The sequence below is a fragment of the Budorcas taxicolor genome, chromosome 12 (assembly GCF_023091745.1).
Source record: "Budorcas taxicolor isolate Tak-1 chromosome 12, Takin1.1, whole genome shotgun sequence".
NCBI lineage: Eukaryota > Metazoa > Chordata > Mammalia > Artiodactyla > Bovidae > Budorcas > Budorcas taxicolor.
The window spans coordinates 70334486-70348212 of NC_068921.1; the positions used below are offsets into that span (position 1 = coordinate 70334486).

At 41.2% G+C, this 13727-nt stretch overlaps 1 protein-coding gene across 1 annotated transcript in view; it reads left to right on the plus strand.

The window, feature by feature from the left end:
* Window positions 1-5138, plus strand: part of LOC128057589 (ATP-binding cassette sub-family C member 4-like) — a 172878-nt gene extending 167740 nt beyond the window's left edge. The window contains 2 exon segments of the mRNA XM_052650037.1: window positions 5035-5071; window positions 5074-5138. Coding sequence (XP_052505997.1) covers window positions 5035-5071; window positions 5074-5138 — 102 coding nt within the window.
* The last annotated feature ends 8589 nt before the right edge of the window (window positions 5139-13727 follow it).

The window sequence follows — 13727 nt, forward strand, 5'->3', positions numbered from 1 at the left end:
AGCTAATGGAGGTGATGGAATTACAATTGAGATAATTCAAATCCTCACAGATGATGCTGTGAAAGTGCTGCACTCAGTATGCTAGCAAATTTGGAAAACTCAACAGTGGCCACAGGACTAGTAAAGGTGAGTTTTCATTCCAATCCCAAAGAAAGGCAATGCCACAGAATGCTCTAACTACCACACAATTGCACTCATCTCACAGTCTAGCAAAGTAATACTCGAAATTTTCCAAGCCAGACTTCAATAGTATGTGAATTGTGAACTCTCAGATGTTTAAGTAGCTGGATTTAGAAAAGGCAGAGGAACCAGAGATCAAATTGCCAACATCTGCTGGATCATCTAAAAAGCAAGAGAGTTCCAGGAAAACATCTACTTCTGCTTTATTGACTATGCCAAAGCCTTTGACTCTGTGGATCACAACAAACTGTGAAAAATCCTTCAAGTGATGGGAATATGAGACCACCTGACCTGCCTTCTGAGAAATCTATATGCAGGTCACAAAGCAACAGTAAAAACTGGACATGGAACAACAGGCTGGTTCGAAATCGGGAAAGGAGTACATCAAGGCTGTATATTGTTACCCTGCTTATTTAGCTTATATGTGGAGTACATCATAAGAAATGCTGGGCTGGATAAAGCACAAGCTGGAATCAAGATTGCCAGGAGAAATATCAATACCCTCAGATATGCAGATGACACCACCTTTATGGCAGAAAGTGAAGAACTAAAGAGCCTCTTGATGAAAGTGAAAGAGGAGAGCTAAAAAGTTGGCTTAAAGCTCAACGTTCAGGAAACTAAGATCATGGCTTCTGGTCCCATCACTTCAGGGCAAATAGATGGGGAAACAGTGGGAACAATGGCAGGCTTTATTTTTAGAGGCTCCCAAATTACTGCGGATGGTGACTGCAGCCATGAAATTAAAAGACACTTACTCCTTGGAAGAAAAGTTATGACTAACCTAGACTGCATATTAAAATAAATACATTTATATTAAAAAAAAAACACACAGAGACTTTGCTTTGTTAACAAAGGTCCATCTAGTAAAAGCTATGGTTTTTCCAGTAGTCATGTATGGATGTGAGAGATGGACAATAAAGAAAGCTGAGCGCTGAAGAATTGATGCTTTTTAACTATGGTGTTGGAGAAGATTCTTGAGAGTCCCTTGGACAGCAAGGAGATCCAACCAGTCAATCCTAAAGGAAATCAGTCCTGAATATTCATTGGAAGGACTGATGCTGAAAATGAAACTCCAATATTTTGGCCTCCTGATGTGAAGAACTGACCCATTTGAAAAGGTCCTGATGCTGGGAATTATTGAAGCCAGGAGGAGAAGGGGATGGCAGAGGATATGGCATCAGCAACTCAATGGGCATAAGTTTGAGTAAGCCCTAGGAGTTGGTGACAGGGAAGCCTGGCGTACTGCAGTGCATGGAGACACAGAGTAGGATAGCACTGAGGGACTGAACTGAACTGATACAAATTTTAAAAGAGGTTTCTTTTAAAATGCTGTGTTGCCATAAGAATACCTGGTTCCACCTGAACTTAACTTTTCTCAAACCTTGAGCTAACCAAAGCATTTTTCTTATGGAAATGTTTGTCTTAAACTAAATTAAAAGATGCTTACTCCTTGGAAGAAAAGTTATGACCAACCTAGATAGCATATTCAAAAGCAGAGACATTACTTTGCCGACTAAGGTCCATCTAGTCAAGGCTATGGTTTTTCCAGTAGTCATGTATGGATGTGAGAGTTGGACTGTGAAGAAGGCTGAGCACCGAAGAATTGATGCTTTTGAACTGTGGTGTTGGAGAAGACTCTTGAGAGTCCCTTGGACTGCAAGGAGATCCAACCAGTCCATTCTGAAGGAGAGAAGCCCTGGGATTTCTTTGGAAGGAATGATGCTAAAGCTGAAACTCCAGTACTTTGGCCACCTCATGCGAAGAGTTGACTCATTGGAAAAGACTCTGATGCTAAAAGGGATTGGGGGCAGGAGGAGAAGGGGATGACAGAGGATGAGATGGCTGGATGGCATCACTGACTCGATGGACGTGAGTCTGAGTGAAATCCGGGAGTTGGTGATGGACAGGGAGGCCTGGCGTGCTGCGATTCATGGGGTCGCAAAGAGTCAGACATGACTGAGCAACTGAACTGAACTGAACTGATGTAAATGATTTATGCATTTACCCTAGACTCTGTCTTCAGGTGGGTTCCCCCTAAGACTCAGAATTGACTTGACAAACCAGTATGTTTTTCTCATGCAAATTCCTCTTAAGCTATGTCAGTGAGACTGTATCTGCTTAGAAACCTGCCTTTCTTCAAGACTCATGTCAATTATTTTATGGCCAGGGACAATTCGCTTTGTGCCAGTGTTATCTCAAAATAAATGCATGTTGTGTGTGAGGGGCTTGGTGCCAGTCTCCGAGTTTTGAGGCATTTCCTTTCTCTAATTAGCATGCGTCTAGTAGCTATATGGATCTTCCCTGTAGCTCAGATGGTAAAGAATCTGCCTGCAATGCAGGAGACCTGGGTTAGATCCCTGGGTCAGAAAGATCCTCTGGAGAAGGGAATGACAATCCACTCCAGTATTCTTGTCTGGAGAATCCCATGGACAGAGAAGCCTGGCGGACCACAGTCCATGTGGTCTCAATGAGTCGGACTTGACTGAGCGACTAACTACTAATACTAGTAGCTATATAACATCCGCCTAAAAACTAGCAGGGGGCACTCTTTCTGCCTCTTTCTGATGTCTATGTCAGAAGCTTTCTCTGTCTCTTTTATACATTAATAAAACTTTATTACACAAAAGCTCTGAGTGATCAAGCCTCATCACTGGCCCCAAATTGAATTCTCCTCTGGAGGCCAAGAATCATGGTGTCTTTCATGGTTCAGCAACAGCCTTTCAGAGGGGACATGGTTTAGCTCCAAGAATAGATGCTTGTCATCCATTCTGTTCTTTGATGAAGCAGATCAGATTGAGGTTTTTTGAAGTTTCTTTGTTCCCAGTGTATAACAGAGGTGTCATTTTGTCTATTCATAAAATCATCTAATACCGCCCAGAAGTTATAAAATTCTCATATCCAAGCTCTAGGAGCCTGGTCCAGTTGGATAGATGGAGGAGGTACTTAGAATCCACGTGGTCTTGTGTCCCTCAGGTTCTCTGAGCCTCAGGTCCTCACCCGTGTGTAGAGCAGGATTATAACCCTACTGGCTTCTTCACACTTATCACAGGGATCAGATGAGAGAGCAGATGCTTAAGTGCTTTGAGAATATAGAGCATTTTACGGTATAAAAATGGGATCATTTTGTAAAAGGCTGTAGGTAAAACCTTGCCTCCCAAGAATAAAACAAATATACCCATAGTTCTTCTAGGTCACTTTAGAGACTCTAAATCAGGGGTCTCCAACCGCTGAAGATCCTTTTCAGTATTCAGTTCAGGTATTTCAGACCATGAAGCAAAGTCCTTTTCAGTTAAAAGTTGCTAGAAATAATATTTTCTTTATAGAAAATTGTATTGAGAAGGGTTATGGAGAAAAGAACCAGATGATTTTGGAAAGAATATTAAGCAGTAGAAAATGAAATGAATTTTCTTTTGTTCCTTTAACTGTTTTTAGTTTCACCAAAAGAGTAAATATATAATCACAAAATATGTCTATCTTAATAAAATGGAGGAGGGTGATGATATGCAATTAAACTCCCCTCTATTTCCACCAAAGGCTTTTTTTTAAGTGCTTCCATTACAGTGGAAATAGCCTCAGATTTCAGCCAGTGGGCCCAAGCATTCTTGGAGAGTTTATTTTTCTCCTTAAGTGACATTTAAATATATAGCATTTCATATGCAGAGCGGGTTATTTTAGCAACAAGAAAATAAGAAAATGCACTTACTATGAAGGTAGGTGTCCTAGTGCTTTTCTGTTTCATGCATGAAGTTCATTCTCTCTCATGATAACTTTGTTTATAGCGCCCACAATGCACTCGCAGTCAGGTTTTATAAAAGAGATCTGGAATCATATGTCTAAGCAACCCAGTTTGTGACATGAGTCAGCCTCTGGTAGAGGATACATTTTCTGTTTTAAAGACTCAATTGAAACTTTTCACATTCTTCTTTGAGGAAAAGATTTACACTTGAAGTCATTTTTTGCCCAAACCTGTTCAGAGATAAAATAATGTCAGGGCTTGTGAAACCTTATTTTGTTATGTGCATCTGTAAGGAACCAAGATATAATGCAGCTACTAAAAACTGATGATTGTGGACCTTGACAGCACTTCATTCCTTTGTGTTCTGATTATACACTGAGAAAATACTGATATACTTCATGTACCAAAAAATACTGATATAGCTGTATCTCTTCCAGTTCAGCTCAAATTTGGTAGAATTCAAGAGCTCAAAGGTCTGGCACAGATCTGTCCTTTTATTGGGTATCATCTTACATTTTAGAGAAGTCTCTTGGTTGAGTCACTGTTAAAGCGTTTGATTCTCTTTTCATTCTTGGGACCCACTGTCTACAGATCACATCTCTATAGACCCTATAACTGCTCTGCCACATGAATTAAACACCAGGATATTTCATACATATATGCCAGTGTTTCAGTGCCTGTTAATCAGAGTTAATAAAATATAAAGATAACAACCTGATACTAACATCCAAATCTGTTGTGCTCCTTTTATGTGTGAAAATGACAAACCCTGTTCAGATGCTAGATTTCCTATCCTCTTTGTTACCCTGTTTTTAATTTATTTCAGGGAATAAAATGATTTTGCTTATCAATTTATTGTAGTGATAAAGCATATCTGTGAATCAAAAGGATCAGAAATCTAGGATATCTATAGGTTATTTGGCATTACGTCCAGACCCACTGGGGGTTTTAATGGGGCTACTTCCTCCATAGAATAAATACAGCCCTGGTTTTTTAAAACTATGCCTCCAATAGTGATATGGTTGCTTCACATGAAGAAGGAAATCTAGAAATGTGTTGCCCTAGGGGGAGGACTTTAAAACTTTTAAACATGTTGTTTTTGTCTTTTTCTCCCTCAGGTGCACTTCAAAAGGAGATAGCCAGATATTACAGTGACCTTGTGGTTACCAGTGTTTCCAGTGGACAGCCCTCAACCTCACCAATTTTGGAGTCAACGCTGTGATTCTACCATGAGTTCGTGTCTATTCCGAAGGCTTTTTTCCAATAGGTTTTGCACTGCATAAACTATATTCTACTTGTTTTACACCAGCAACAAATATTTACACATTACAAAATGTGAGTTCTCCAACTTCACTCAATGATTTCAAGCTCTTGAAAAAGGATTTATTATGTTTACTTCAATGTTATATTACTTTCTTTCTTATCCAAATCAGAGGTGCAGGCCACCAATAACAGCTGTCTCCCAGGTTTTGTGTCTTGAGAGACTCCAGAGCCAAACTCATTTTCTAAGTTTTGAGACAAATTTGTCACAGGTGTTTTTTTTTTTTTTTTTTTTTAACTGTTTCCAGAATTACCTATTACTTTCCAGTTATATCAGGGATTCTGTTAACTTGAAGACTGTGTGAAAGTACTCTTTTGTCTCATCACTTCCTTTAACGTGACTAGGATCCATTTTTCAACCAAAAGACCTCCGATTAAAATACTATGGAGAAAACTGATAGGAAAACATACAATATACTATAAGTAACAAAAAATAGATATATGGTTAAATACCGAAGGACAATATTATATGTTCTAAAAGAGAAGGAAGAGAAAATATGCTTTCTCAAAACAGGAGCCCTTCTAAGGGATTTGTTAATGAAGGACAGACATGTGCTAGACTGTCTTCTAGATAGAGGATTTTAGTGAGTTAGTTAGTTTGTTTGTTTACATTACAAATGGTGGTAAAGTATATATAACATAAAATTTACCATATAACAATTTTTAGTCACATAATCCAGTGGCATTAACCACACTCACAGTATTGTATAGCCACATTATCTGGGTAACTTTTGGTAATTATGTTTTTCCTATTCAGTGTGTTATTTCTGCAGAGTCATTTTGATAAGTTATTTCCTGTGAGTTTTTCTTGATTGGCATACATTTATTCATAATATCTTTAATGTTTAATATCTACAGCACCTCTAACTGTATTCTTTTGGCTTTCTATTTTTCTTTTAGCCTTCTTTTTTATAAATAATCTTGCATAACTTTTTCCTGTTTTCAAAGAATCAACTTTCTGCTTGAGCGATGCTCTCTTTTTTCCCTAGTTCATCATATCATTCTTTCCTTCAACTTTTCCTTAACTTTGAGGTTTTTCCTCTAAATTCTTAAATTGAAAAGAGATTATTAACCTCATTATTTTTCTAATATAAATATATAAAGCTGACATTTCCCCTAAGATCCATTTTAGCTGCTACCTGCAAGTTTTGGTGCTCAACATCATTGATAGCCATAGTATTATGTATTTTCTAACTCCTAATTTAATTCATTAACAATATCTTTTACCCATGGGTTATTTATATGTATAATGTTCTCTAAATTTCAAATTCAAATGGATCTTTTTTTATTAGAGTCAGCCATGTGGAACTACTAACATTCAGTCTTTTTTATAAGTGATAAAGTGGCAGTTTCATTAGGTTCAACATATAGTTTTCTTTTGTTATTAACATATAACTTAATTTCATTTGGTCAGACAGTGTTAGATTGTGAATTTTAAACCATAGGTAACCACATTCACACAAAAGCTCCTTTTTTCTTCCATTTTATGTTTTATTGGGGGGTTTTAAGATGTTATAAATACATGTGTAACCAGTAATTTTTAATAAAAGTCCTCCCCAAATACTGGAATATTTTCTGGTACGTGTGGCAGGCTGGCTCTCTGGGATGCAGATTCGGATGGAGTTTAGTGCTGGGATGTGTATCGGAGGTGCCCTTGGGGTCAACACGGCGGAATCAGGAGGGAAGAAACAGGTTAAGGGCAGAGGGAAGGATCAAGCTGGATCACTGGCCAGATGACCTGAGCTGACCCCATGGGGATCTGGAGTGACGATGGCCCCTCAGGGTTGTCCTGACACATCCAATGACCAGGCCTTTATACCTCCACCCAGATGGGTCATTGCACGCAGACTGTGCCCAGAGGGGCTGGTGGTTTAAGGTTGCCCAGTGGCAGCACTTCCAGCTGCTGGACGAGTTCCTGAAGGGAGGTCAGGACAGCACGTCTCCATGTCCCCCTTGGGCATATATCACAGCTCCAGAGGTAGGTGATGAGAGTGTACTGTGGGGGAAACTCTTGATGACTGATGTTTAAGTCAAAGTGATGACTCAGTGATTCTCCTGAATACCCGCTAGTCTAAAAAATAGAGAAGGTCCATGTAGGGGGAGTATCCTCATTGTCCAGGGTCAGCCAAGTTGTCGCCTCTTCTAGGAAGTCACATTAAGATCAGTTGCCATACTAGGTAACTCAGATTTGTGTGTTACCCTGAGCACCTCTCATGTTAAACTGAACCATACTAGGTTAGTGTCCTGTGTCACCATCTTGAGAGACTTTATTATTAAACAAGGGGCCTGTTCTTTCCGTTGGCCATGTAGCCTGCCCTGAGTGTGAGTGTTCACACGTGGTCTTTTTCCTCACTAAACTAAGTGAGGAAAAGACTTGAAACTGTGCCCTGTTCACTTTTTAATTATGTCTTCCAGCAGAGTATCTGTGCACAGAGGGTGCTCAGTAAATGTTTGTAGAATGACAAATGATGACTGAGAGAGCAAGCCTTCCTTCTCAACTGTGTAACTTTGAGATATTAAGAGATAGCCTGGGATAACAGAATGTCCTGGTTTTTGAGCCAGTCACGCTGGTCTGTTCTTTCTCTACTACTCACTAGCAGTGTGGGTGTGGGCAACCAGTAACCAGCCAAGGTGCCAGGACATTGGAATGGCACCATCCTTGACGAAGTAGGCTCTGGACACCCTGCAGCCACGTAGTCTTAGATACATGCTTGAGTAAGCATCTCAACCTCTGAATCTCAGCTCATTTGTCTGGAAAATTAATACAGTTCCTGCTCTTGAACTATTGCTTTGGTTGGGATGATGGATGGACTAAGAGTATCCAAAGACACAGGGTGGAATCACTGACCTTGGAGATTCTTATCACCAGGAGAGGAGAACAGGATGAGTGTGGATGAAGGAGGTTTGTAGACTGAAGAAGGTGTGCTTGAGGAGGTCCTCATCTGATGGCCTAAACCAGACTGCTCCTCCTCCACGTGTAGTTAAAATGACACAAGCACATGGGGAGGGGCACAAGCTCTGGATTCAGCCTTGCAGGGACAAATCCTGGCTCCTCTGGGCTCTGACTGGGCTTGGGTACAAGTTCTGCTATCTGGTAAGTGTGGGCTCTTAAGGTTGGGAAGTTGAGGTGGGGATAGTATGATTGTCAGAGGGCTGCTGCAAAGATTAACTGTGACAGTGACGCAGTGTGGTCTGTGCACTAGTGCCAGTCTCTGACCTGTTTGTAACCCGGTTAGAAATAAGTACAGGAAATTCAAGAAATGCACAACCCTGTATTGCTGTGACATCCAGCCTCAGGATGGGTGGGATTCTGAACACCCCGGGGACCAGTGTGAGGGTTGCATTTGTGGGGTGGGGGAGGGGCCCATGGTTGAGCTGCACACTAGCCATGCACAGTGGGTCATTGATTAGGTTGCAATGGGCTGAAAATGTAAAATTAAATAAAACTGCTATTTAATCCCAGACAGATGAGAAACACTGCTTTTGAACAATGCTGGATATGTGATTATCTGTCAATTGGTACTATCTTCTCCAGCCATATCCTCTTTATTAATGGTTACCATCATATTTATCTTAAAATTAGAGCACACAGGCTTTCAAAAGGCCCTACTATTCATGATCAATATTTTTAATAGCATTAAAAAGTTAGAAATAATTAAATTTCTGTTCAAGTTTAAAGTTTTTTTTTTTTTTAAATCAAGTCTAAAAACAATACTGTGCATATATTTTACCAAATCTATTATTGAATCAACAGCATGGTCCTACTGTTGAACAAGGTCCCTGGAAGCACAATAGGCCACTTTAAAACCTTCAGAATTTTTTTAAACACAAGGTTTTAAGTGTAAGCTGTTAATTTTCCTTTAAAAACAGAAAGAATGTTGATTAACTGAGCTTTTGTTTTTTTTAACCTAATGTTCTAAGGAAAGTGTTTCTTTTTTCCAAAAACTAAAACAGCAATGTGTGTTGAAAACTGTGAGAAATATATATTTGTTTTAATATAGACCTAAAAAATAATATTATTAGAAGGAATCGCATGCCCCAGCCCTATGAGACCTCCATCTGTACTCCAGGCCCATCTGACTTGCCTTAGGAGTCAAACTGGGATTGTGTGATTTTTTTAATACGAACCAAGGTTAAGACTTAGATACACTAGGAATGTTCTACAAGAAGTTTACATTGGATGATCCTGAAAATTCACTCTTTCACTCAGCAAATATGCTCACAAGTATCCATCCCAATAGGTGGAAGCTTTGGGTATTCCAAACCAGTCTTTGATCCAAAAGCTTATCGTATTTAATTCTGGAGGACATTGCAAGAAAAACACTTTAAAATTAAAATTTTCAGATTATCTAGACAAAATATGAGTCTCTGAGATGGAGTTTTTATCACATTAGAAATGTCATAAGTAAATAATGATAAACAGAGAACTGAGGACTTTTAAACCCTACATTTTTATAACACTAAAAATATTTTAAAAATACATGAGTTTATACTGATTCCTATAAGACATAGAATAGATAGTAGGAAGAGAAAGCCCTTTTTTTGCAGTAGAAGGTCAACTCACAAATGTATACAGATTGACAGAAAATTACCATATAGCAGCCATGCTTGTCATAAATAATTCAGACAAAATTCATCATTGTCTGAATATAAGGTGAATGTTCATGGGTTGGGGAGACACAGCATTTTCATGGACTCAAAGTATCTTCTCAGATTAATTATTTAGGGAAGAATTGTATTTTCAAAGTGGAAAAGTCTGGCAAACACCTGGCTAAGTAAGTAACCAGAGTAAATATTATTAATAGTGAACCTACTGACACCCTTGACTTTTCTTTCTTGTTTCTTTAAATATTTACTTAAGTATTATTGATTTACAATATCTTAATTTCTGCTGTACAGCAGTGATTCAGTTATACATATACATACATTCTTTTTCATATCAGTTAAATAAGCAAGGTGACAATATACAGGTCATACTCCTTTCCCAATTTTGACCCAGGCAGTTGTTCCATGTCTGGTTCTAACTGTTGCTTCTTGACTTGCATACAGATTTCTCAGGAGACAGGTAAGGTGATCTTTAAGTTTTCTCATTTGTTGTGATCTACAGAGTTGAAGGCTTTAGGGTAGTCAATGAAGCAGAAGTAAATGTTTTCCTGAGCAGAAACCATAAGACCTACGAAGTCTGGAAATGGACTTCCTGGTCCTTTACAGAAAGATTCTGTCCACCTTGCCCCAGAGCTCTGCTGTTCCAAGTGTGGCCTGTGGAACAGCAGCATTGGCTGTCCTGGGAGGGGGTTAGGACACGGAATCTTGTCTCTGTCCCAGACCTCCTGACTCAGAATCTCCAGATCCCAGGTGAGTCCTGCTCACAGCACAGTTAGAGAAGTGCTGGTTTAGAGGCCTTGCTCCATCATCCTGTGGTTGCACCCTCCCCTAGGTGCAGGCCGCCAGAGAGGACCAGGGGGTGTGGCCACCTGGAGGCCCGCCCCCTCCAGGCCATGCTCTAAGCACCTGGACTCTAGAATCCCTGCTCCCAGCGCCAATGCAGGCCTCCTTCCCGGTGCCCATGGTCTAGCCCAACAGGTGGTCAAGATACAGCTGTTCATGGGTGGGAAGCGTGTGGCCTGAGCTTGAACTTGAAGGTAGGAGTGCTCTTGCTTGAGTAGCAGATTCCTTAGGGCACAAAGAGAGTCAGAGCCAGAGGTGGGAAGAGCAGGGGGAGGGCTGGGCTGGGATGGCCCCTCCTTCTACTGTCCTACCTTCTGGCTTGGAGCTCATTGTCCAAAATCCCAGTCTGCCAGGTAATAATAGTTAGGAAGGTGTACTTTACAGTTTTGTTTGACTGATTTATAACTTCTAAATATTTAAAAATACACTATGGCCTTCATTTGTACTCTTGACCCAGGGCCCACAGATGTCAGTGGCAGGTCTGTTAAATGTTTCTGAGAGGAGGCGGTCCTAAGATGGGGGAGGAATAGGATGGGAAGACCACTTTCTCCCTCACAAATTGCTCAAAAGAACATTTCAACGCTGAGCAAACTCCACAAAACAACTTCTGAATGCTGGCAGAGGACATCAGGCAATCAGAAAAGCAGACCATTGTCTTCGAAAACAGGTAGGAAAAAATATAAAAGATGAAAAGAGAGACAAAGGAGGTGGGGAGGGAGCTCCGTCCTGGAAAGGGAAGCCTGTCCCGGGAAGGGAATTTTAAGAAGAGAGGTTTCCAAACACCAGGAAACACTCTCCCTGCTGAGTCTGAGGCGAGCCTTGGAAACACAGAGGGCAACATAACAGGAAGGAAAAATAAATAAATAATTGAAACCAACAGATTACAAGCCCGACAGTAACTCCCCCAGCGGAAAATCAGCACAGACGCCTGCATCTGCCACTAGCAAGCGGGGGCAGGGCAGGGAAGTGAGGGAGGCGCGTGCTGCAGAGATTTGTAAGAATCGGGCAGGAACGCCCCACGCGTAACCAGAACTAACTTGGGCTAGCAAACCAGACTGTGGGATAGCTACCACGCAAAAAGCTCGAACATAAGACACTGCCAGGACCGCGCACAGAACAAAGGACGGAACAGAAAAAGCCGGCTGCAGACCATCCCCCGCCAGGGACAGGCAGCCAGAGCTCTAAGGGCTGGAAAGGGGCAATTGCAGCCCCGGAGAGACTCTACCTACCAAACTGCAAGCAGGCTTCTTTGCTAAGACTTCTGGGGGTGCTGGACAGTCACCATCTGCCTCACAAGGGGCGCCAGTGGTACACCCAGAAAAATGAGCAGCAGAGACACAAAAGGCGATAAGTCACAGCGACCGCACTCACCAAACTCCTGAGCTACTGGGACCTGGGAAGGGCACAAAACGCAGTCCCAACCGAATCTGAGCCTCTGAGGGCTACCTGAGCGCCGAACCTGAGCGGCTTAGACCGGGGAAGTGCACGCAGCCTAGGGCCGGCCTCAGACGGTTCCCGGCTGAGCATCATAGAACCAGAGCGGTTTGTGCGCTGTGAGAAGGGACAGGTCCAGCGGGGCTGAGACACTGTGTGCACACGACAGCGCTATTTGTTTGCAGCATCCCCCCTCCCCACAGCGCGACTGAACTAGTGAGCCTAAAAAACCAGCAAACAGAAGAAGTTAAACAGAGGGAATTGCCTTGGAAGTGACCCCACACTGCCCACAACATCAGAAAAGGGCCAGATATATCTTTACTATTTTTACAATCATTCCTTCCCCCCCCCCCTTTTTTTTTGCTTTTTTTTCCTAACTTTTTTAAAAATTGTTAAGTCTTCTATTTCTCCTCTAATTTTTATTTCTATAACCTACTATTACTTTTCAAAAAATAAAAGACTATTTTTTTAAGGCAAACACCATATATAGTCTTTATGTGGTTGTTGGAGTTTTTTTAATAATTCTTGTGACTTTTTTTTCCTTTTTTTTTTCTTCTTTTTTCCTTCTGCTTCTTTTCTTTAATATTGTATTCTTGAAAATCCAACCTTTACTCTAGATTTTTAATCGTTGCTTTTTGGTTTTTGTTGTCAATTTTGTACATTTAAAAACCCAAACTTCACTACCCAAGTTTACCTGAGAGGAGATTACTGGCTTGACCGCTTTCTCCTCCTTAGGACTCTCCTTTTTCACCACCAGGTGGCCTCTGTCTCTTTCCTCCCCCATCTATTCTCTATCCAACTCTGTGAATATCTGTGTGTTCCAGATGGTGGAGAACACCTAAGGAACTGGTTACTGGCAGGATTTGTCTCTCTCCTTCTCATTCCTCTCTCTTATCCTCCTGGCCACCTCTGTTTACTTCCACCCTCTCCTCTTCCCTGTATAACTCTGTAAATACCTCTGAGTGGTCCAGACTATGGAGCGCACATAAGGAAGTGACTACTGGCTAGCTTGCTCTCTCCTCTTTTGATCTCACCACATCTCATTCCAGTCACCTCTAACTACCCCCTCCCTCTTCTCTCCTCCATGTAACTCAGTGAACTTCTCTGGGTGTCCCGCAATGTGGAGAAACTTTTCATCCTTAACCTAGATGTTTTATCATTGGTGCTGTATAGCTGGAGAAATCTAGAGGCTACTGTAAAAATAAAACTGAAAACCAGAATCAAGAGGCTTAAGTCCAAAGCCTGAGAACATCAGAGAACGCCTGAATTCAGGGAACATTAAGCAATAGGAAGGAGCTCATCAAACGCCTCCATATCTACACTGAAACTAAGCTCCACCCAAGGGCCAACAAGTTCCAGAGTAAGACATACCACACAAATTCTCCAGCAACACAGGAACACACTCCTGAACTTCAATATACAGGCAGCTCAAAGTTACTCCAAAACCTTTGATGTCTCATAACCCATTACTGGTCACTCCACTGCACTCCAGAGAGAAGAAATCCAGCTCCACCCACCAGAACTCCAACACAAGCCTCCCTAACCAGGAAACCTAGACAAGCCACTGATACAACCCCACCCACAGTGAGGAAGCTCCATAATAAAGAGA